Here is a 24,609-nt window from a genome sequence, read left to right on the forward strand (position 1 = left end):
TTTTTGCAGTCTCTCTTCCATTTTCAACTTAATATTTTTGCATTTCAATATTTATCTTCACCATTTTTTCTTTACTGAGATATTTTCTGATAAAAAACATACAAACTTATTTTCTTAAATGTTTATCTTGTAAAGTAACATCATCTAGAGTGAGCTGATTAGGAAGCTCTCAAACAGTATCAACTACTTTTCTTGAGTATTTTGGGTGCTCAATGATTTTACCTGCAAAGAATCTTCTTTCAATATTTAATATCTGACTTTAATCTTCATCAAACTGGCCAAATGTTTAAAAACACTGAATAACATGATAACTTTGACATATAATTCTGGAGATTATCTTGTTAGTATAGTTTGTGAAGAAAAGTTCTTATGTTAATAAGCCTAAATAATGATGATGGCTAACATATTGAATACTTACATGTGTGGGCATTTTATACAGCTGTGAGTTAATTCAAACCAAAAACAATTCTATAAGGTAGGTACTATTCGCAGTTTATAAATGAGAAACTAAGGCATAAAGATGTTATCATGCCTGGTCCAAGTCCACCGGTTAATAGTAAGAGGCAGAGCTGAGATCTGAATTTAGGAATGATAATTCAAAACAAGCACATTACTTTTTTTAACACAACTTTTCGAAAAAAATAAAGCCCTACAAAAAAGTTACAAGAATATCCAATTCCCATGTAACTTTCACCTCGAGTAATCTTTTGCTAACATTTTGCCCTAATGGCCTAATTTTTCTCTTTCTAGATATGTGGGTGTAATACACATTATTTTGTTCATTTTTCCCTTGAATCAGTTCAGAGAAAATTACAGAGATCATGAACCTTCAGAGCATACACTCTTAAATATACACTTTGCTCCCTTCAAAATGTTTCTGTATATATTATGTGGCACAGCACAGGTTCAAGCCACTGTGAAATAGTCCTCAAGGACTTCTAAACAGATTCACAAATCTTGAGTAGGAAGTGAATGATGATTTGAACAACCAGTTCCAGGATTAAAAGGAGACGTCCAGTGGGGCACATGGGTGGCTCAGTGGTTTACTGTCTGCCTTCCACTCAGGTAGTGATCCCCTGGTCTTGGGATCGAGTCCTGCATTGGGCTCCCGATGGGGAATCTGCTTCTCCCTTTACCTTTGTCTCTCATAAATAAATAAATAAAATCTTAAAAAAAAAAAAAAAAAAAAAGGGAGTCACAGTCAATAGCAAATCATGTGAACTGTGGGAGTCCACAGTCAATAGCAAAGTTTTAAGGGTGCTGTTAAGTAAATCTAGCTGGCACTCAGGTCACTAGCTAAGCAAAACACAAAGACGAGATGACTTACAAGTATAGTGATTCACTGTGAAACAAAAATAAGTATTATCTTGGCCGACTAGTCCAACCCAGTTAACTTAGTAAGTACAGAAGTACATTCTCTAAGTTATCAAATATACCTCACATACTCACCACAGTAAACACTGGGGCTACACTGGCTAAAGTAGCTTGAGAGACATCAGAAGTTCTAAACCGATGCATTTCACCTGAGGAATAAATTAGAGAATTTTCTGTGATAATACAATAGGTACTGACATATGGTTATGATATAACTCTCATACTATGTGGTCTTTAGATTCTTACTTTTTAAAGAATTTTTCCTGGAGGAAAATGAAGAAACACTCTTACTTGCTAATGTTAACACCTGTAGGGGATTATGTTAGATTTGGTAGGGAATGATTTTTGAAAGTAATGGCTCAGGTGAGGAACTAGAGTAATTTATGGATTCCAACCACCTCTGTTCTGATTATTACTGCTACCTCAAAATCAAATCTACAAATGAGTTAACAGCATTCTGAAATTAAAAAAAAAAAAATGCCCATCATTTTTGCATAATTCAAAAAGGCTCTTTACAAAAATTATATTGGTAGATTTATTTTAGAAAACATAGATCCTGGATACCAGTTTCAGCATTCCAATCCTGGGGTCCCAGGATTCAGTCCCATATCGGGCTCCCTGCTTCTCTCTCTGCCTCTCTCTGTGTCTCTCATGAATAAATAAATCTAAAAAAAAAAAAAAAAAAAAAGACTGAGTTGAACTGAGCTCTGGAGTGTAACCTTGTAAATTTAATGACAAAGGACACCATTTAAAATACTAAACATAAAAGGAATGGGCAGAAGGTGTAAAAATATTCCCATTTTATGCTCCCAAAGTAATCAGGCTGACTGTGGAACGTGCAGATACATTCTCATTTCTGATCTTACTTTTTCCCCATTATAGACATTTAGTGACTCATGTAATTTGAGTCTGAGGTCTCATGTAATTACTCATGTAATTTGAGTCTTAGCATCTGAGGTTTGTTTCCCTTTTATAAAAGACAAACTATCAGGGTCAGACAAACAAGAGGTAAAAGAGCTATAAAGCAGCATTTGCCAATCAGCCACAAATTAGATAAAATGTTTCTACTGAGATCCTGAATCTCAAGGTCTTTCCCAAAACAGCAGATGGGCTGAAACGGGCGCCACCACTTATTTGGTGAAAACATAACCCCGATTCCTCCTCCTCCCCTCTACCCTGACCCCTGTGGCTTTGACACCGCAGTGGACGGCAGAGCTTTCTCAGGAGCAACTCTCGCTAGCGCCTCCTTTACAGGAGCGTCCCCATCCCTTCTGTGAACAACTGGGGAAGTGCACCAATGTCCTTAAGGGAAGAGGACTAAGAGAATACGTCGAGAAGGGAGGGAGGAACTCTCGTTTAAAACAACACCCTTCGGGGATCCCTGGGCGCCACAGCGGTTTGGCGCCTGCCTTCGGCCCAGGGCGCGATCCTGGAGACCCGGGATCGAATCCCACGTCGGGCTCCCGGTGCATGGAGCCTGCTTCTCCCTCTGCCTGTGTCTCTGCCTCTCTCTCTCTCTCTCTCTGTGACTATCATAAGTAAATAAAAACAAACAAACAAAAAAAAAACACCCTTCGGGGATCCCTGGGTGGCGCAGCGGTTTGGCGCCTGCCTTCGGCCCAGGGCGCGATCCTGGAGACCCGGGATCAAGTCCCACGTCGGGCTCCCGGTGCATGGAGCCTGCTTCTCCCTCTGCCTGTGTCTCTGCCTCTCTCTCTCTCTCTCTCTCTGTGACTATCATAAATAAATAAAAAAACAAACAAACAAACAAAAAAACACCCTTCGGGGATCCCTGGGTGGCTCGGCGGTTTGGCGCCTGCCTTCGGCCCAGGGCGCGATCCTGGAGACCCGGGATCGAATCCCACGTCGGGCTCCCTGCATGGAGCCTGCTTCTCCTCCTCCTGTCTCTGCCTCTCTCTCTATCCTAAGTAAGTAAATAAATAAATCTTAAAAAAAAAATAAAATAAATAAAACAAAACCCTTCCCACTAGAGCACTCCGGCGGGGTAGGTGCGACGGGGGCGGTGGAGGCCCCGAGGTCACGGCGCACCTGCGGGTCCGCCTAGCGGGGATGGGCCCGGGCACGCGCGAGGGGCTGGGGGCCCAGGGTCAGGGGTCAGGGGTCAGGGCTCCGCTCGGCCGGCGGACCTCCGCGGCCAGGACTCCCGGGTCGGGCGGTCGGGTCAGGGCCTGGGTCGCCGCAAGCCTGGCGCGGGCCGGGCCGGGCCGGGGCGCGCAGTACCTGCCACGCGGGGCCGCTGGGGCTCGCAGAGCGGCGCAGCCCGGGTCCCCCCGAGGAGCAGGGCCGCGGGGCCGCAGGCGGACCCGGGACGCGCCCCGGGGGTCAGGCCCAGGGCCGGAGCACACAGCGTGCGGCGAGGCAGCCCCGCGGCGCTGGGCAGGAGCCGGCTGAGGCTCCGCAGGCATTCCATGGCGCTGGAGCGAGGAGAGGGCAGCGACACCCCAACCCTTCATGCCGGTCGGTGGCGGGTCAGCCGGCACCGACGCGGCCCAGCGCCGGCGCTTAGGGCCCGAGCGCTGTGTACTGAGCATGCGCGGGACGCGCCTGCGCCTCCGCTCCCGCGCATGCTCGGAAGGTGGCCCTGGGCGCGCGCCTGGCGTCCCGTAGCCAATCGGAGTTCGCGTCTCGTACCTGGACGGTGCGGAGGGCGGCTGGGGCGGGGCTGGGGGCGGGGCCGGGGGCGGGGCCGGGTTGGGCTGGGGGCGGGGCTGGGGGCGGGGCCGGGGCGGGGCGCGCTCTCCTGCGCCGCGCGAGCTGCCCAACCTGGACCCCACCCTGGCGCGGAGGCTGGCGCCCTTGGAGAGGTCAGCTCCGCCTGAAGGTCACTGACTGGGAATCTGAAGAGTTGTGGAGGCGTGCCCGGCCTGTGTATAACGCATCGCAGTTTCTGGAGCATTTTCGTGCATTTGGTAAAATGCACAATTTGGAAGTGAGGAAGTTCTGCCCATTTCTTACTCAATTTGTCTTTGAATTTACTGTAGTACAAATAAATAACCGTCCTAATGGAAAGATGTACCAAGCCTTTGCGAGTGAAGACATACTCTGATTTAATCAACTGTAAGGTAGTGTCAGTGTCAAGGAACCATTATTGTACCACCGGGAAAGAAAAAATGCTGACCTAATTGTTTCAAGACTCATCCCAATTTTAGTCTTTAAAATACGAAAAAAAAAAGGTGGGTTTTAATAGTGATTAAATATAGTAGTATGCGTATTTTATCTATTTTTATTTTTTAAAAAGATTTTGTTTATTTATTTATTCATGAGAGACAGGCAGAGACACAGGCAGAGGGAGAAGCAGGCTCGGGCGGAGAGCAGGATGCAGGACTCTATCCCAGGACCCGGGGATCACACCCTGAGTCAAAGGCAGAGGCTCAACCACTGAGCCACTCAGGTGCCCCCAATATGTATATTTTTAAAGAGTGAGTTGATAGACTTGTCCCTTCCATGATAATAATGCAAGACAGTTAAGAGTTTCAAAGATTCCCATTCAATCACTATCAGTATGTATAAACACAGAGCTAAGGAAACACAACAGAGAGTTGTTTTTGTTTTTGTTTAAGGGTATTGGGAATGAAGCTGAATTAGGAATCCAGTAGACAAAAGGCTTCATAGAAGAGAGGATGTTTTGACTTAAGCATTGAAAGCAAAGGAGAACATCAAGCATTAAAATCTGATTAAGAACATACCTGGTAGATTTTTCTAAGGCCTTCAGTGATGAAACATACCTGCCAAAAACATGCCTTCAGAGAGCTTTCTTTGAGACAATATATGGTAACTCTTTTTTGAAAACTTGACCCTGGCTCAATGAGACAGCTCTGCTGAAGATATCCTTGCAAACGCTTAGGAAAGCTCTGGGACATGGCCAGACACATTGCCTTGCAATGCATGTCAAGGATTTGGAATTTAATATAGGATGGGTGGAAGCCATGGGGGGAACTTCAATGAACAGAAAGGTAATGATATGATGTATGTTTAAATGGATCAATCTGGTTGCGTGGGGAAGAGATTACAGAGGTAGTGATGATGGTGTGTGCCGAGGTAGGTGATGGAAAAGGGGAAACAGGGTGAGCTTGGTGCTATATATTGAAGACTGAGTTGACAAGATTTACAAATGGGATGTAAGAGGCATAGAAATTGCCTCCAAAATATTTTGCCTAAACAACTGGGACAATCATAGTGCCATCTGCTGAGAGAGAATTTTAGAAAGGAAGAAGTTTAGCTGGAGATCAGGTTATGGCATGGCATTTGTTTCTGAGCATGTTAAATTTGAAAGCTCTACTAAACAGATATCTAAGCAGAGATATCAAGTGAGCAGTCTGAAGTTTGGGAGAGATGTTGGTGGGACATTTATACCGGGGACTGTACAGATATTTAAAGCCATAAGAACTGGGTAAGATCTCTTAGGAAGTGAGATAGCAAAAAGTTCCAGGGAATCCTTGGGTGGCTTAGAGGTTTAGTGCCCGCCTTCAGGCCAGGGTGTGATCCTGGAAACCCAGGATGGAGTCCCGCGTTGGGCTTCCTGCATGGAGCCTGCTTCTTCCTCTGCCTGTGTCTCTGCCTCTCTCTCTCTCTCTCTCTCTCTCTCTCTGTCTCTCATGGATAAATAAATAAAATCTTAAAAAAAAAAAGTTCCTATGATTGAGTTCTAGACCCTCTAGTATTTAATGGCTAAGAGAAGAGAGAGATCCAGCAGAAGAATATGAAAAGGGGTGGCCAGGAAGAAAGAGTAAAATCCGAGGGAGGAATCCTTGAAGCAAAGTGAAGAAAATGTTTTATTTTTTATTTTTTTATTTTTTTAAATTTTTTTTTTTATTATTTATTTATGATAGGCACACAGTGAGAGAGAGAGGCAGAGACACAGGCAGAGGGAGAAGCAGGCTCCATGCACCGGGAGCCCGACGTGGGATTCGATCCTGGGTCTCCAGGATCGCGCCCTGGGCCAAAGGCAGGCGCTAAACCGCTGCGCCACCCAGGGATCCCAGAAAATGTTTTGGGAATGAGGAAGTCCTCAATTATATCAAATGTTACTGACAGGTAAGATGAGAAATGAGAATTGCCTATGTTGGAAGTGACACTTTGGAGTTTCCTGGTGATCTTGATAGGGGCAGTTCCCATAGAGTGGTAGGGAATGGGATCTGGATTGTCATCTTCCTATTCAGCCCAAGCCATGATAGGTTCTCAGAAGATTTCTGCACCCGTATAACAATTTAGCCTTCAAGTTCTTTAATCTCTTTCCTTAGCTCTTGAGTTCCAAAGCATGTCAGTTACCTTAACCCAGCCTCACACTCCAGACTGTGTTCTCACCCAGAACGGTTTCATGTCAGAAATGTTATACCAATGATATACTCTCTGACCTTAATCTCCTGGAGGCTTTTATACCCACAGCAATTACACAATTATATTCTCCCATCAGACCCTTGCCAGCTCTTCTCCCTTCTCTCTCTAGCCCAGATTATGTAACTCATCATGTGAAACTGCTCTGACTAGTACTTGGAACACATGGCATTCATGGGGTGTATCATAGAAGCCACTTTATTTTTGTCCCTCCAAACCTGCTGAGTGAGACTAGTCCTTCTCTGGCCTCTTGAAAACTTGGTTAGGTTCCATGACTCTTCTGGTCTCTCAGTCCTATATGTTCACTCCAGTATCAATTCAGTAATTGAAAATGTCCACTCCATATACTGATTTCAATTCAATAATTTGCAGCGTCAGACCCTGTATACTAACATGAAAAGACTTGATTCCTCTCTCCTTGTTGGGCCTGGAGGCAAACAAGAATGTTTGATGTGGATGGGGATCACAGACAGCTCCCCCAATCCCTACCCACTCCCCCTTTTTTTTTTTTTTTTTTTCCCCACTCCCTTTCTTATTCTGTGGCTCCATTTCAGACTTTGCTGGGGGCAGTGAAGCCAAGTAAGAATGAATGAAACATTTTTACCTAAAGATGGCATCATGCTCTCTATAGTTGGAGCAGATTGTAAAACTGACCTCTTTGTGGGCTGGTCTATGAGTTCTCTGGAAGACTATCCCCCAGGCCTATCTGGTTGCCATTCTTTTGATATGAACAGTGACCCTCCCAGTCATTTACAGAATCTTCCTCTTCTTGCCTCAAATTACCAGGTTTGTTTCTTCCCCACGTGGTGCTTTTTGGGGCAGGATCCTTTAAGAAACAACCCAGACTGATTTTCCCATTGTCACCTCTGCACCATTAGAGGGAATGCAGCTACTTCCCTTGCATAGAGGTGCTATCCTCTGCTTGGATAGGAGCTTGTGACCTTTTCAAGCCCTTGGAGGTATCTTAAGGAGTTCCTCTCACTAGGCTTGAAGTGAGTGGCAAGCACCTCCCTTACCCCTTTCTCTGGAAGCATTTCTAAATCTTCCACACAGCTTCTGCCTGAGTCTTCAGTCTTCTAATCCTTTTATGTCTTCCACCCGGATGATAAGTCCAAGAGTTTTGTAATGGCTTCTCAGAATATTCTCTATGGAATTTGCATCTGGTACCAGACTCTGGTGTTGGGACCCCCTCTTGGCACCTATATTCCTCAGCAACCTTGATTCTTTGCACTTCTTGTATTTGTTAATGAAGTCGTTTATTTCACACATACTTGCTGAGCATGACTATTTCAGGTTCTAGGGATAGAGGAGTGAGTGAAACAAAGCACCTGGCCCCCTCAGAACCTCAGAATTTGACCCTATTTTTTAAAAAAAGATTTTATTTATTCATGAGACACAGAGAGAGAAGCAGAGACATAGGCAGAGGGAGAGCCCAATGTGGGACCTGATCCTAGGACCCCGGGATCACGACCCGAGCCAAAGACAGATGCTTAGCCACTGAGCCACCCAGGTGTCCCAGAATGTGACTCTATTTGAAAGCAGAGACTTTGCAGGTTTAACTAGCTAAGGGCCTCAAGATGAAATCATCCTGGATTTAGGATGTGTCCTAAATTTAATGACCAGTGTCTTTATCAGAGAAAAGAGAAGGACACTTGAACACTCAGACCCATGTGAAGGTGGGGGCAGAGATTGGAGTGATACAGCCTCAAGCCAAGGATACCAGAAGCCACCAGAAGCCAAAAGAAGCAAGGATAGATTCTCCCCTAGAGCCTTCAGGGGGAGCATGGTCTTGCTGATACCATAATTTTGGTCTTTGAGCATAGAGCTGTGAAAAAATAATGTTCTGTTGTCTTAAGCCACCTGGTTTGTGGTACTTTGTTTTGGCAGCCTAGGAAATTCTTACATTGCTCTCCTGTAGCTTAAATACTGGTTGATTTGGGCCCATAAAATTCATGGCTTTGGCTCTGCCCTTAGTACCACTTGATAATAATTTTACTGCCTTCTCTCATTTCCCTAATACCTCTAAAATTTTACTGTTACCCTCAAACCTCTTATTTCAGCCAAGTTCCATCTCCAGGTGGAGTACTCTGTGATCATTTAAAGTACAAAATAATTTCCCTGACGGGAAACAGACCAAAAGACATTATAGTTTTATATTTTCTTCCAATTTAATTTGCTGTTAAGTTCAGACTTTTGTGGCTCTTTAATATTTGGCTTCAGAATTCAAATCAAAGCCTTCTCCCAAAGTATTTTGGACCTTTAAGAGAAGTAAATTCCTTTGGAGCCTCAGATGTGTTTATTAGAGTATGTGTGCTTGTTCCTCTTCACCCCTTCCACAAATGTGTCCCAGGCTCAGGTAATACAAAATAAAGAGAAGTGGTACTTAGTTTAAAGGAGTTTACAGGTCGGAGACAGACATGAAAAATATGCTAATACAGATAGTTGTTTGATTTCGCTTGTGAGAAAACCGTCAATGACTAGTGCAGGATCTCAGAGGACTTATAAGGGTGAACCAACATGGGAGGTTAGGGACAGCCTTTATCAGGAAGTGACATTTTAGTTGTGACTGGGATGTATAAGCATTAGCAACATGCCAAGGAGGGACAAAGAAAAATTTCCAACAAGGTAAAAAAAGGGTGGGAAGAGCAAGCAGTGTTAATTGATCATTGGAAGAACTGCCAGAGGTGGCTGAGTCTGGAGCATGGCATTCGAGTGGGTCTAGGTGAGGCCAGAGTGGCAGGTGTGAACTAGATCATACTGGGCTTTAGATGAGTTAAGGAGTTTTGATTTCATTATTTGAGAAATGGGGAAACTATCAAAAGGTTTTAAACTAGGGGAAGGATTCCATTTTCATATGTATGTATGTTTGTATGTATTTAGTAGGCTCCATAACCAGCATTAAGCCCAATGTGGGGCTTGATCCACGACCCTGAGATCAAGACCTGAGCCAGAATCAAGAGTCAGACACTTAACCAAATGAGCCACTGAGGCGCCCCTCCATTTTCATTTATTTTTATTATTTTATTTTTTAATGATTTTATTTATTTATTCATGAGAGAGAGAGAGAGAGAGAGAGAGGCAGAGACATAGAGAGAGAATCAGGCTCCTCACAAGAAGCTCAATGTGGGACTCAGTCCCAGGACCCCAGGATCACGCCCTGAGCCTAAGGCAGATGCTCAACTGCTGAGCCACCCAGGTGTCCCCATTTTCATTTTTAAATGACTGCTCCGGACTATCTTTGGAGACAGGACTGTATGGGGCAGGGGAAGAGTGGAAGCAGAAAGATCACTGACAGTTTTATGCAGGCATCTGTACAAAACTTGATGGGGCACTGTGTGAGGGCAGGGGAAGAGGTTATGGAGAGAGAAGACTGGAGAGATATATGGAAGTAGGGTGGGTAGGATTCCATGACTGGTAAGAAGAAGGCACGCTAGTTTGAGAGGGCCACCATGACAAAATCCCACAGACTGGGTGCGTTAAGAAACAGAAATTTGTTTTCTCACAGTGCTGGAGTCTAGAAGCCCAGGATCAAGATGCTTAGCAGGTTTGGTTTCTCCTGAGGCCTCTGTCCTTGACTTGTAGATGGTACCTTCCTCCTGGGCCCTCACATGAACTTTTTCTGTGCATGGACAATGCTGGGGTTTCTCTGTGTCTTGTAAGGACACCTGTTTGATTGGATCAGGACCCACCCTTCTGACCTCATTTTTATTTAATTACCTCATTTTTATTTAACTGTATTTGGCCTGTCTCCAAATACAGTTACATTTTCAGGTACTGGGGGTCAGGGCTTCAACATATGAACATGGGGACACAAGTCATTCAATAATAGAAAGTAAAGATAAAATCGTGATTCTGGGAGAAGCAAGATGGTGAATGATGGTGCACTGGACTGAGTCAGGGAAAGTTGGAGGAAGAAGAGTTTAGGGGAAAGATTGAAAATTCTATTTTGGACCTGGGACCTGTTGAGTTTGAGGTTGCTGGGTACATATCCAGATGTGTTGCTCTGCAACAGGGAAGAAAGTCTAGATTAGGCAGGTACGTGTGGGAGTTTGGGCATGGAGACCATAAGTGGGGCTGTGAGTGTGCAGGAGGTTGCCTGGGGAGGGGGTGAGAGAGGGAGGAAGGGTCTGGATCACGTCTCCAAGACACACCAACCAACTCTAGAGGATCATGGAGGAGCTCACCAGGAGATTGAGAGGGGTGGAGCCTTGGTCTGTTCTAGTATGTACTGGCCCAAGTGGTAGGAATCCTAAATAAATAGTGGCATCACCCCCGAGAGCATACTACTTTTGACTATGGGGGAGGGTAGTGGAGGTAAGGGGACTAGAAGTTACCATGACTTGAGTTTTCATTGAATTCTAAGAAAACAACCCACATGCGTCCTTAGAAAAAACAAAGGCAGATCCTCAGGGGTGGTGTGGGAGAAGGATTCTCTGAGATAGGTTTGGAAGTCTGGCCTGCTGTCCCTCCACTTTTCCCTTAGGGCTTTAATACTTCGCCTACTATCATTCTGAAGCTGAGGAGGGCCTACTCCTTTTTTCTTTTCTTTTCTTTTCTTTTCTTTTCTTTTCTTTTCTTTTCTTTTCTTTCCTTTCCTTTCCTTTCCTTTTTTCTTTTCTTTTCTTTTCTTTTCTTTTTTCTTTTCTTTCTCTTTTCTTTTCTTTCTCTTTTCTTTTCTTTTCTTTTCTTCTTTTCTTTTCAAAGATTTTATTTATTTATTCATGAGAGACACAGAGGCAGAGACAGGTAGAGGGAGGAGCAGGCTCCTCACAGGGAGCCTGGGATCACGGTCTGAGCTAAAGGCAGATACTCAACCACTGAGCCACCCAGGCATCCCGGGGCTATTCCTTTTCAAAGTTCTGGCTTCAGCCAGAGCACTTATTGTATTCCTCAAGCAGGTACTAAGCACTGCAAGTAGTAAACTGGAGGGAGAGGTTGGTGCAACATTGTATCATGGGTTTATCTTTCTATACTTACTCATCTAACTGCTAGGCTTCCTGGGGCAGTGGTTTGCAACTTTTTATTTAACCACAAAGGATGCTTTGTGTTATCCCCCCATCCCCACCCCCAGATATCTAGAAATTCCTAAAATATTACATCAGATGAAATGAACTTGTATATAAGTGTCTGCACATGGAGTTTTTTGACTTAGAGAGTCTGATACATTTTCTTGTACATAAATGGTCAATTATGATTATATTATTTCTAAAATGTTGAAGATAGCTTTCAGATTCTCCTCAAGATTCAAGCATCCCAGGCTGGGGATCCTGGTCTGAGAAGAATTGCCTTTCCTTGGTTGCCAGAGGGGTGACTGCGTTGCCATAGATCTTTCTCTCTCCTTTCTCTTGCCCTCAATGCACCTGTTGCTACCAGGCACGTTTTTCTGATGAAAACATTTTGCATCCACTTGGAGTTAATTAATTAATTAATTAATTAATTAATTGTTTTCACTTGGAGTTAAACAACCTTGCCCTTCTGGTATCTCTCCAAGGGGCAAGGCTATCTAAATCGACATCTCATGGAGGATATCAACCAAAACACCAAATACACTTTCTGTTTTGAAAAAGAATGGATGAGCATTGTTAAGCACACCACATTAGAGTATATACTCCATAAGAATGTGGACATGGGAATGTCAGACATGGGACTAAGTTCAAAAGAATCATCCTTTCTGAGTTCTGACTTTATTGCTGGAAATTTAGCAAAATGTATTTGATTTGCTGTTGCGTGCTCTACAGCAACACGATCAGGGTCCTGAGGGTAAGGGGATGGGGAAATAAAAGAAAAGTAAAGATATGGGGACAGGAGGAACACAGTGGATGATGTCCAAGCAATGTCAGTTTTATTCAAGGTTCTACAACATTGTATAGCATAAGCAAAACAAAGATAAGGAAGTGTCCATTCTTAGCATATTTGTGAATCCCTCCAAGCTTTCCCTTTATCAGCATGCAAGACAGACCCACAGGCGCCAGAAGATTTAGGGTCCTGGTCAATAGATAAGCTTGTTGCTCCAGGTGCATATACCTCGAAGGAACATTATATATGGTTATCAGACCAGCAAGGACAGCACAGACCCTTATTTAAGTTTATGACCAGGCCAGAATAAACTGTATCTATTGTGTTATGTGGGCGATCATGTAAAAGCGAGCTCTGAAAACCATTGCTCAAGCCCTTTCTCAAGCGTCAACCAACTATTTACCCTTTAGGCTCCCGAGCCTTTTGAGTGAATGAGGAATGCAAGTCCGGGCTTGGTTTGGTTTAGTTATTCCAGCTAGTCCGTGGCTGCCCACAGTTTGCACTGAATAAATAATATGTACAAGCTGAAAGTTTATATATTGCATATTAATGAAAAGTATTAGAGAATGTTCTTATATTACAGTTTTTCAACCTCAACTCTATTGACATATTGGACCAGATAATTCATTGTTAGAGGGAAGGGCTGTCCTGTGCATCATAGAATGTTCAGCAGCATCCTGACCTCTACCCACTAGATCCCAGCAGCATCCCTTCCCTGAGTTGTGACAACCAAATATATCTCCAGACATTGCCACTCTTTCCTGGGGAGCAGAATCACTTGACTGAGAACCACTGTACTTTACAATAAAGAGAAGGTTCTGCAAACCCCAAGATCATTTTTTTTCCTTTTAGAAGATCTATCCCTTTATATGTTGGCAGACAGAATGTCTGGATAGCTCAGTGGTTGATTGTCTGCCTTCAGCTCAGGGTGTGACCTAGGGTCCCTGGACGGAGTCCTGCATCAGAGTCCCTGTGGGGAGCCTGCTTCTCCCTCTGCCTCTCTGTGTCTCTCATGAATAAATAGATAAAAGCTTAAAAAATAAAAAAATGTTGACAGATGTTTTCTTCATACATAGTTGACATTAAAAAGTCCAAATCTAATGTTACCAGACTCCAGCCCTGAATTAGATTTTATTTTTTTATTTTTTTATTTTTTATTATTTTTGTTTTATAACAAACATGTTATATATAAACATGTGTCCTGATTTATTTGCATCCATTATTCCAAACCACAAGCCCAGCTTTTGAAATCACGATCTTCTTTACACACAGCAACCTGCCGTGGTAAGTAGGCTTCTCTGGGGTCTGGCTCTGTTGTAATCCACCTGGGGTTTGCAGGAGCTAGCTTTCTTTAGCTAGTTTTCCCTGAAAACTTCCCAGGACTTTGGCCACAGGAGGGAGCACCATTCCTATGCTTGCTTAATTATTTATTGATTATTTTAAAATGTACTTTCAGAGAGAGTTAAGTGATGCAGGGAGTTCCTAACCTAAGACTCAGAAGCACGGTTATTATATTAGTCAGGATTTTGCAGAGAAACAACCAATAGAAGAAAGGGAGATTTATTATGAGGAATTGGCCTGCTCGATTATAATGGCTGAGAAGTCCCATGATCTGCCCATCTGCCTTCTGCAAACTACAGACCCAGGACAGCCAGTAGTGTGATTCAGTCTTGAGTCTGAGGCCTGAGAACCAGGGGAAGCAGTGGTATAAGTGCCAGTCTGAGAGCAGGAGAAGATGAAAGCTGACATCCCAGGTCAAGCAGTGAAGCAGAGAGAAATAAATGGTGAATTCCTCTGCTTCTCCCCCTCCCCTCTAATCAGGCTCCCAAACAGATTAAATGATGCTTATCCATGCTGGAGGCAACAGTTTACTGTGTCAATTCACACAGTTTACTGTGTCAATTCAAATGCTAATTTAATCTGGAATCACCCTCACAGACACCCAGAAACAATGTTCCATCTGGGCACTCTGTGTCTCTGTCAAGTTGGCACATAACATTAACCGTTACAACTGGATTATACTTCAGGACTCTTTTTGTTTTTTCTAAAGATTTTATTTATTTATTCATAGAGACAGAGAGAGAGAGAGAGAGACACAGGCAGAGGGAGAAGCAGATACAGAGAGCCCGACGCGGGACTCGACCCAGGGTCTCCAGGGTCTCCAGGGTCTCCAGGGTCTCCAGGAACACGCCCTGGGCTGCAGGCGGCGCTAAACCGCTGTGCTACCGGGGCTGCCCTACTTCAGGACTCTTAACTACATCTCCAGTTTTATAAATCTAAGCTCATGCCCTCTTGCCATTGCATTTTTTTTGTTTTCAGTTAGAATTTTCGAAATCAGTACTGGAAGGATTGTACAGGAAAGATTGCTGCACCACACAACTGTTTGAAAGAATTTTTCAGATTAAAGTGTGTGTTAAGGGCAGCCCTGATGGCTCAGTGGTTTAGTGCCGCCTTCAGCCCAGGGCATGATCCTGGAGACCCAGGATCGAGTCCCATGTCGGGCTCCCTGCATGGAGCCTGCTTCTCCCTCTGCCTCTGTCTCTGCCTCTCTCTCTCTGTGTCTCTCATGAATAAAAAATAATAATAATAAAAATAAAGTGTGTGTTAAGACTAACATCTGGTGCACATGGTATGTGCACACATCTAGTAATTAATGCAACCCCCACCTTTATATATGATCTGCAGGTAATTTGACAAGGTGTTAAATTTAAGGCAGTGTTTTCTTTTCCTTTTTTTTAAATTCTATTTATTTATTTATTTGACAGAGAGAGTGCACAAGCAGAGGGAGCAGCAGAGGGAGAAGGAGGAGCAGGCTACCTGTTGAGTAGGAGCCTGATGCCAATGTGGGGCTCCATCCCAGAACCCCGGGATCATGACCTGAGCCGAAGGAAGATGCTTAACTGACTTAGCCACCCAGGTACCCCTTTTCTTTCTTTTTATAAATATTTAGCCTCTCACGTCAAAAGTTTAATGTTAGCTTGTGAACAGTAGGCCTAATAACTGTACACTTCTATGCTTTAAATAAAAAATAAATGTACATGCCTTTCATACTGTAATACACTCAAATTGGCTCTAAGTAACAGCCAAGACCATGATACAGCAAAACTGATGAAATATTACTTTCAAGTATTTCAGATTGGGAGAGACAAAATTAAATAGACTGCTGACATGCATGACGTGTATTCTATTTATTAAATTTTGCCATTCTAGTGTTCTAAATGCCCAGCTTGTCATATGGGAAGCCATGTTAAGAGATGATAGGAAAATGTGAGAAGAATGGTGTTTCACTTTTCTGGGAGGATTGGAAATGGTTTAGGCCTTCCCCAGTTTACCAGACATGGGGAGCGAAGTTTCTAAACTGATAGCAATTCATCCATACATTTCTAATATAGCCCTAAATATAGCCTAAGGAAAAGTCTCATATGATCCAAATTATAATCCAGGATGGCATCTTTTAAGCTTATGAGAAAGTGCAGGGAGTGGGTCCCAGATTCAGCTGATGGGTAGGTAGGTAGTTAGATGCTACTTTTGTTCCAACCTTTCCTTTTTTTTTTTTTTTTTTTTTAAGATTTTATTTATTTTCTCATGAGAGACAGAAAGAGAGAGGCAGAGACACAAACAGGCTCCATGCAGGGAGCCAGAGGTGGGACTCAATCCTGGGTCTCCCGGACCATGCCCTGGACTGAAGGTGGCGCTAAACCGCTGAGCCACCCGGGCTGCCCTGTTCCAACCCTTCTTATTGGGAATGTGTCTAACTCTATTATTCTTTTCTGCGACAGTCAGACTTAAAAATATTTCAAATAAATGATGACATAATGCTTTCTTATGGGTTTTTCTTTTTTCTTTTTCTTCCCTTTTTTTTGAGAGAGAGAGAGGGAGAGAGTGCACAGGCAGGTGGAGAGGCAGAGGGAGGGGAGAGGGATAGGAGAAGGGGAAGGGGCAGAGGGTTCTCTCTGAGTAGGGAGGACCTTAGGGGGCTTGATGGGCTGGGAGCCTGACAGGGTGCTGGATCCCAGGCCCCCAGAATCATGGCCTGAACCAAAGGCAGATGCTTAACCAACTGAGCTACCCAGGTACCCCTCTTTCTTATAGGTTTTTAAAAGTTTTATACTTGTTAAAAGCTGTTTTTCAGATTTTATTTAGACATAGATTTCTGTTGTATAACATTCTCATACATAAGTAAGAAAATGTAAGCAAAATGTTGGTGAAGACATTCCTAAAACTTTGTTGCTTCAATGCTAAATCATGGTGCAATCTTAAGAAAATGCATTTAAAAAGTCAATTAAGCTTAAGATATGTGGTGCTGACCGTACACATATCAGCTTAAGTGGCAGCAATGTACACAGTATGGCCAGATTCCTCCTTGCTCACACAATAAATACACCACTTGGTCAAGGGCAGATGTGAGACTTTCTTGACTATAAGGTGCACCCTGATTTCAGAGATTTAAAGATGGCCCTGGGGGGAAATGTGCGTATAGGGATAAATGTAATGTGGTGATTTGTTTCTTTCTTCCTCTCTTCCTCCTTCTGGCTTGAGTAAATTTCTGATACTAACTTTTTCTTTGTTTGTCATTTGTTGAGTTAATCATGGGGAAAATAAGCTAGGCAGAGTTCAGAGTGTGCTGGGTTTTTAATAGGTAAGGTTTCACTGCATTTTCACTTAAATGGGCTTAAAGCATTCTCATTTGTTTGCATAGATGTTTTAAGAAGTGCTTTTCAAATCTATACCCCTTATGGTTTTACTACACTATCTAAAAATGTCGCTAGGAAATAAAACCGATGGGCTGAAAAATGTTGTATTGTGCAATCACTGAAACTTCTGTAGTTAGTTTAGAATTAAGTTACAAATCAATATATGTGAGGAGAAAATATGAAGGTGCCTGGCCTCAATAATACTACCTCCTACTTGAGTCACCTATACAAATTTTCTAAACTGGAATTTCTAAACTTTGAATGACATCAGAACATCATAGTTCACTAAAGCAACTCTTTCCATTAATCCAGAGACTGGACTGCAGTTAATCAATAACTTCTGCATCAGTGACATAATTTCCTGCAAAATTGGTATTTTGTAATGGTTAACTTCTCTCCTGGCTGTTCACAGCAGGGGGTAGTTTGCTTTCATCAAAGTCTGCCATTTATTACAGTTTTCTGTGGCTTAGGACATTTTCCCTTATAACTAAACCAAAAAAAAAAAAAAAAACCAAAAACCCAAAAAACAACAACAACAACAACAACAAAAAACCCATCCCAGGTACTAAGAGATAGTACTGTTTTACCTCACTAATTGTCAGTAAATTAAGGAAACTCTTCCAAAGCAACTTATGAAAAAACTGGTAGTTCAAATGGGGAATCTAAGATTTTACCAGAAGTGGCATCTTAATGATGATAGAGCCAGACACAGAGTCATCTAAGCATATTTGCTGGTGTTAGAGGATAGTGAATTTAATTTTGGAATTAAAAAAAAAAGAAAGAAGAAAATTTTCTTCCAAGGTCATCTAGAATTAAGGTCAGTGGAAAAAGTTTGCCTGCCTGTCGTGTGAAAATATGAAAGTAGCCCCCGGAATAGTGGAGAACGGACCTTAATGCAGTTTCATTGCTTTGTTTTATTGCTTCAAATCTGAATTATGAAAGGACACTCACAGTTTACCAACAAATCTTTCAACCTTGGATGTGCATTCCTGTAATTTCCCCTTTCATGAAATCTGATAAAAGCTTGAAGAGACAGCAAGCCCCATCACTGACCCAGAGCTCCTAGAATTCTTTAGGTGGGGTGAGGGAGGCATTAACTTTTAAGTTTTGGCTTTAGTTGTTTTTGTAAACACCCCTTCCGACTTATATAAATAAGATATTTACACCGCTTACTTAATGATTATACATATAAATAATTTGGAGCTGATAAACAGAAAAACAAACTTAGTTTGGCAGAGTAAAACCATTTCTGAGGTATGTGCCAGTTCAGACTCAAGCCAAAGAAGAAGGGGAACAATTTTATTAACTTGGAATTAAAGAAAGTCTTGCTTCTGATGCAAGGGACAAAAATAATTTCATTGTAAGTGAAGGGAACGGAGACTTACCTGAAGTGTGGAAAGGATTTTGAGCTAAGGTTACCTCCTTTTGTGAAAGCTTTTTTCTCCCCATTGCTGGACTGGCAAATCACCACAGAGGAGAAATTGCTTTGTTTAAACAGCTTTTCTTTTCCAAGAACTAGAGTATCACAACAAATTCTTTGTGAGAGTGAATAAATTGGGCCATAGTTGAATTATTCAAAGAAAAGCTTCTTTTTTTAAAGCATTTATTTATTTATTTATTTATTTATTTATTTATTTATTTATTTATTTATGAGAGAGGGCGTGAAAGGGTGTGAACAGGAGGAGGGGTAGAGGGAGATGGAGAGGGAGAAGCAGATTCTGAATTCAGCGGGGACCCTGATGTGGGGCTCTGTCCCATGACCCTGGGATCATAACCTGAGCCGAAATCAAGAGTCTGACATTAACTGACTGAACCACCCAGGTGCTGCAAAGAGAAGTTTCAATATTACATCTCCTTCCAGCAGTCCTGCAGGCATCTCCTAGTTTCTGAAATGCTACACCAGGAAAGTCCTTTAGAAATGGGGCACCTGGGTGGCTCAGTGTTGAGCATCTGCCTTCTGCTCAGGTCATGATCCCAGGATCCTGGGATGGAGTCCTGCATCAGCCTCCCCATAGGGAGCCTGCTTCTCTCTCTGCCTATATCCCTGCCTCTCTCTGTGTGTCTCTCATGAATAAATAAATAAAATATTTTTTAAAAAATGTGTTATGGGAGTTGGTTGGGTTCTTGGGCCTGACAATGACAGAAATGAGGCCAGACTCCCAAATCAAAGGCACATAAAGGCTTTATTGGGGCTATAGCTTGAGCTGAAAATAAACACAGCACCAACACAATAGTTTGGCTGACCTCCAGGAACAGAGGGGACACCCTGCTTGCATAAAGAAAGTTCCTGCCCAAATTCCCACTGTAGTCCCATATGCCAATGAGGGAAAGGAAAAAGAAATGCCTCGTCCTGATTGGTTGGAAGGGCCTCATCCTCATTGATGATATTGGCAGGCAGCTCAGGCAGCCCTTGGGTGCTTTTTGGAGAAGGGGTTCTCTGTGTTAAGTCTGGCTTACAGATGTGGCCCATCCTGGCAGCATCCTGGTGATGCTGTCTAAGAGAAGCAGTTTAACAAGAACAACCAACAGCCAGCACCCCCAGTTTTGCATAATGTTTTTCACTTGGGGCTGGTTCCCATGGCCCCTGACTGTCTCAAAGCTGGATTAGAAACTACCTGGCAACTGAAGGGAAATAACTGACCACTCCCGGTCCACCAGTGAGAGGATGGGGGAGCTGAGAGGTGTGTGTGCACATGACCCTGAGATCCACATGAGCTCAGCTGGAAACAAACCTTCCTTCCCTTACTTCTTTTTCTTTCTCTCTTTCTCTTCTTCCCTTCATTCCTGGGTATACAGTTGAGTATTGTGGAGTGCGGGAGAGAGAAACAGAAGATGCAGGTGGATGGAGGAAGGGCAGAATGTTAGCCACACCGTGTACATGACAAATAGTGCTACATACAGAGTAGATTCTAAGCCAGTATTTGTGAATGAATGAATGAATGAATGAATGCATGCATGCATTAAGTAGGCAGCTAAGGTCTAGGACTAGAAGTTAGGAAGTCAGAATGCATAAGGTCATAGGTTTATGTGCAGTGACTTAGTACGGAAATGCTTTCAGGGTAATTGGTAAGAAGCCAGGTGAGGGTGTGATTTCAGGCAAGATCTCACCAAGGGCAGCTTCACTTGGTTCCACAGGGAAGTATGCCTTATGCCTTAGAAGTAACCGACCTAAAGCAAGGTGTCTGGGCTTTCACATGCCTGCACTGGGGTTACAGAGTGAGGGACAGTGGGCAGGTGCAGGATGGTGGAAGCTGGGGAGAGAAAGAAATTCTCAGGCACTCTGCTCTCTGCTTGTTCAGATGCTCCAGTGGCATCAAGGCCGCCCGTGAAGTAGAATCTCAAGTGTGGCAAAGAGAAGACAGGGTTAGGACACACACCGGGTCATAGGCATCCAAGAGGACCTGGGCTGAGCACTAGCCTGTCTCCGGTGATGAGACTGAACCTAAAGCAGGGCTGTCTTTTCCCTGCTCTGTTACATTCCCCTGAGCCTGCCAACTGCTCTATAGGTAACATCTACAATTAACCACATTGATTTCCACAAGAAAAAATTCATTCTAAAAAATAAGAGATAGCGTTTATTTGCTGCAAACTATGTGGCAGGCTCTTCTTCAAACACCATACATTTGTTATGTTTTAATCCTACGTGCATAAGGTTTTGTAGCTCACTTTATAGATGAGAAAATGAAGTCTTAGAAATGTTAAGCAACTGGTCCATGGTGACACAGCTGTTCAGTGCTGGAGCGAGGATTCAAAATGAGGTTACAAGAACCACGGACAACTAGAACAGCACAACTCATCTGCTTTGAAGTGTAGAGATACTTTCAGTGAACCACATGAATATCATTTTTGAGGCCATATCTGTGAAATAGATGTAAATATTTCCTAAACTAAGAGATTTAAATCATTTGATGAATGCACTACAATGTATATGCATTTTAAAACAAAATATGTCAGCAATTTTCTTCATCTGTCTTTTGTAATAAAAGTATATGGTAAAAAAAAAAAAGTATATGGTTACCAACAAATATTGAGTGAGTTGATTTTGGTGGTCAGATTCTATGTCATCTGGAATATATGATTTTTGGTCACATCTACACACTATCTAGTGTAGGACATGAGCAATCCTTTGAGAGCAAAGTTTTGTGTCTAACCAACTTGCAGCAGCTAAGGGGATCATCTAACATGTTGACTCCAATGAATTTAAGTTCTGGCTGAAAACCTTGGGCAATTTTTTTCTTCCTTACTGTGAAATAATTGTCTAGAGATGGGAATTCTCCAGGTGTCTAGTTAAATGCCTCCAGAAGGCATTGGGCATTGATGAATCCCTCTGAGAATTTCTGTAGTTTACAAGTGGCTTTTTTGGTTAAAGAATCTCATTAACCATACCCCTTAGAATGGAATCTCCAGGAGTGGCATGTTAGTGAAGAAATAGTCATGTAAATCTCAGCATCTCTGGATGAAACTCTAATGTAGAGTTGTTTTTTATCTTAAAAAAAAAAAAAAAAAAACCAAAAAAAACAAAAAAACAAAAAAACACCTTGGGCCGCCCTGGTTGCTCAGTGGTTTAGCGACGCCTTCAGCCCAGGGCCGGATCCTGGAGACCTGGGATCAAGTCCCACATCGGGCTCCCTGCATGGAGCCTGCTTCTCCCTCTGCCTGTGTCTCTGCCTCTCTCTCTCCCTCTCTGTGTGTCTGTCATGAATAAATAAATAAAATCTTTAAAAAAAAACCTTATTTTAAAAATAGTTACTAGTCTTTTTTAACATGACTGGATTCTATTAATTTTCTGCATATACCCCACTCCCTTGCTCTTAGGACTCAAAAACCTTTATTTTCCCTGGCCATATTGGGCCAGGGAGCAAAGTTGGTCAAAATTAATAAGGCACATCTTGGCAGGCTCTCGCTTCCTATGAAAAGTACATGAGCATCTCATAACCCTCCATACCCCTGAAAGTTCCCTTCAGTTATTTCTAGAAAGTCCCAGGGAATGAGGTCTTTAACCAGCACAGTTTATGTATGTCTCTCATTCCCTGCTCTAACTCCTTTTGGTGCTCTTTACTGAGGCATCTACTGCTTGTGAAGGCAGGTGCCAGACCTGTGCATGGTTGCCTCTATGAAGTGATACTGTGTCTTGTCAGGTGCTGTTGCCATGGATGCCATGTTACAGTCCTGGCGAGCTCAGGAGGCACTGCCAAGGTGACTGCTCCCCGCACCAGAATGCCTCTCTTCTTCCTCCCTCCTTCCCACATTGTATTTTACACATGGTATAAAAGAAGGGCTGTTTGTACTCAAACAGCTTTATAGAATTTACAGCAAAACATTTATTTCATGTTTTGCAGCCATAGTTTGCCAACCACTGATAATGGATAGATGCAAAAAAGCTAAAGAATAAACTTTTATCTTTGGAAGTTGGTGGGGGCGGGGGGAAGCAAAGTAAACTCAAGGAAATAATAGGAAAGGTAATTTTTTTTAAAGCAGCAGAAATAACTGACAAAGTAACAAAGCATGTAGAGATAATTATTAATAAAGCCCAAAGTTGTTCTTTTGAAAAGATTTGCAAAATCAGCAAAACTCTGGTGAAATTAATGAAGAGTAAAAGAACGTAGCATTAAGGAACAATGGTAGAAGTGCTGTAGACCTTTAGAAGAGAAGAGAATCCTGTGGATGACTTTATGCCACTGAACTTGAAAAAGAGCAGACATGTTGCTGAAATATAGAACTTCCCAAATCTGATGAAAACAAAAATGACTAACAGGACCCAAATGATTTCCCTAGTGATTTCACTGGTGAGTTTTACCAAACATTTAAAGAGCTATAATTTTATTGGAATACCAGATCTTCCAGAAGCTAGTATAACTTTTACATAACAAAATCTGGTAAGGCCAACAAAAAAACCCATAAATTACAGTATGCAAAAATTGTAAACTAAATACTGGCAAACAAAATTCAAGAGAGCTTAAGTTTCTGGACATAATAAAGATCTATTGCATTTATATACATTATCAGCAATAACTAGAAAACAAAGTTCTTTAAAACATCACTGCCTGAGTCAGATTATTTAGTTCTATATTTAGAGAATTTTTTACTGTATTGGTTTTCAAATGTATTGGTGTAATGTACAGAACATACTTTTTATTTATTTAAATTCAGTTAATTAACATGTAATGTATTATTAATTTCAGAAGTAGAGGTCAGTGATTCATTAGTTGCATGTAACACCCAGTGTTCATTACATCACATACCCTCCTTCATGCCCATCACCCAGTTACCCCATCTCCCTACCCCTCTCCCCTCCAGCAACCCTCAGTTTGTTTCCTATGATTTAAGAGTCTCTTATGGTTTATCTCCCTCTCTGATTTTGTCTTGTTTTATTTTCCCTCCCTTCCTCTATGATCCCCCATTTTGTTTTGCATATTCCACATATGGGTGAGATCATATGATAATTGTCTTTCTCTGACTGACTTATTTTGCTCTCTAGTTCCATCCACATCGTTGCAAATGGCAAGATTTCGGGTTTTTTGGTGGCTGCGTAGTATTCCATTGTGTGTGTGTGTGTGTGTGTGTATATATATATATATATATATATATATATATATATATATCACCTCTTCTTTATCCATTCATCTGTTTATGGACATCTGGGCTCTTTCCAGATAATATGGCTATTGTGGACATTGCTGCTATAAACATTGGGGTGCAGATGCTCCTTTCGATCACTGCATTTGTATCTTTGAGGTAAATCTCTAGTAGTGCAATTGCTGGTTTATAGGGTAGCTCTATTTTCAACTTTTTGAGAAACCTCCATACTGCTTTCCAGAGTGGCTGCACCAAATTGCATTCCCACCAACAGTGTAAGAGGTTCCCCTTTCTCCACATCCTTGCCAACATCTGTCATTTCCTGACTTGCTAATTTTAGCCATTCTGGTGTGAGGTGGCTAAACACCAGATCTGTATTGGTGATACTAAGTGATACTGAGTATTTATTTTTTGATACAAAAAATCTAATGTATCTGTATTTCCCTGATATTAAGTGATACTGAGTATTTTTTCATGCATCTGTTGGCCATTTGTATGTCTTTTCTTGGAGAAATGTGTGTTTATGTCTTCTGCCCAGTTTTTTTTTTTTTTTCTGCCCAGTTTTTGATTGGATTATTTGTTTTTTGGGTGTTGAGTTTGAAAAGTTTTTTATAGATTTGGATACTAGCCCTTTATCTGATAAGACATTTGCAAATAACTTCTCTCATTCTGTCTTTTGTCTTTTGGTTTTGTTGGCTGTTTCCTTTGCTATGCAAGAGCTTTTTATCCTGATGAAGTCTCAAGTACTCATTTTTGAGCGAATCCTTGCCTTTGGAGATGTGTCTAGCAAGAAGTTGCTGCAGTCGAGATCATA

General features: G+C 42.3%; 1 protein-coding gene across 4 annotated transcripts in view; it reads right to left on the reverse strand.

Moving 5' to 3' along the window:
• The window catches only part of MRS2 (magnesium transporter MRS2), a 34,917-nt gene extending 31,000 nt beyond the window's left edge, over positions 1–3,917 (reverse strand). For 2 of the 4 annotated variants that reach the window (XR_012025427.1, XM_072813890.1), the window contains exons 1-2: positions 3,616–3,910; positions 1,450–1,523 (exon numbers count right to left, since the gene is read on the reverse strand). Coding sequence is in view for 3 of the 4 variants with exons in the window: in XM_072813890.1 (XP_072669991.1) it covers positions 1,450–1,523; positions 3,616–3,805 (264 nt within the window). In the remaining variant the exon portion in view is untranslated. Of the gene's footprint in view, positions 1–1,449; positions 1,524–1,938; positions 2,036–3,615 lie in introns of those variants that run through there. The other 2 variants (XM_072813889.1, XM_072813891.1) reach the window with 2 other exon arrangements.
• Between the last annotated feature and the right edge of the window lie 20,692 nt (positions 3,918–24,609).

This window comes from Canis lupus, chromosome 37 (assembly GCF_048164855.1).
Source record: "Canis lupus baileyi chromosome 37, mCanLup2.hap1, whole genome shotgun sequence".
Taxonomy (NCBI): Eukaryota; Metazoa; Chordata; class Mammalia; order Carnivora; family Canidae; genus Canis; species Canis lupus.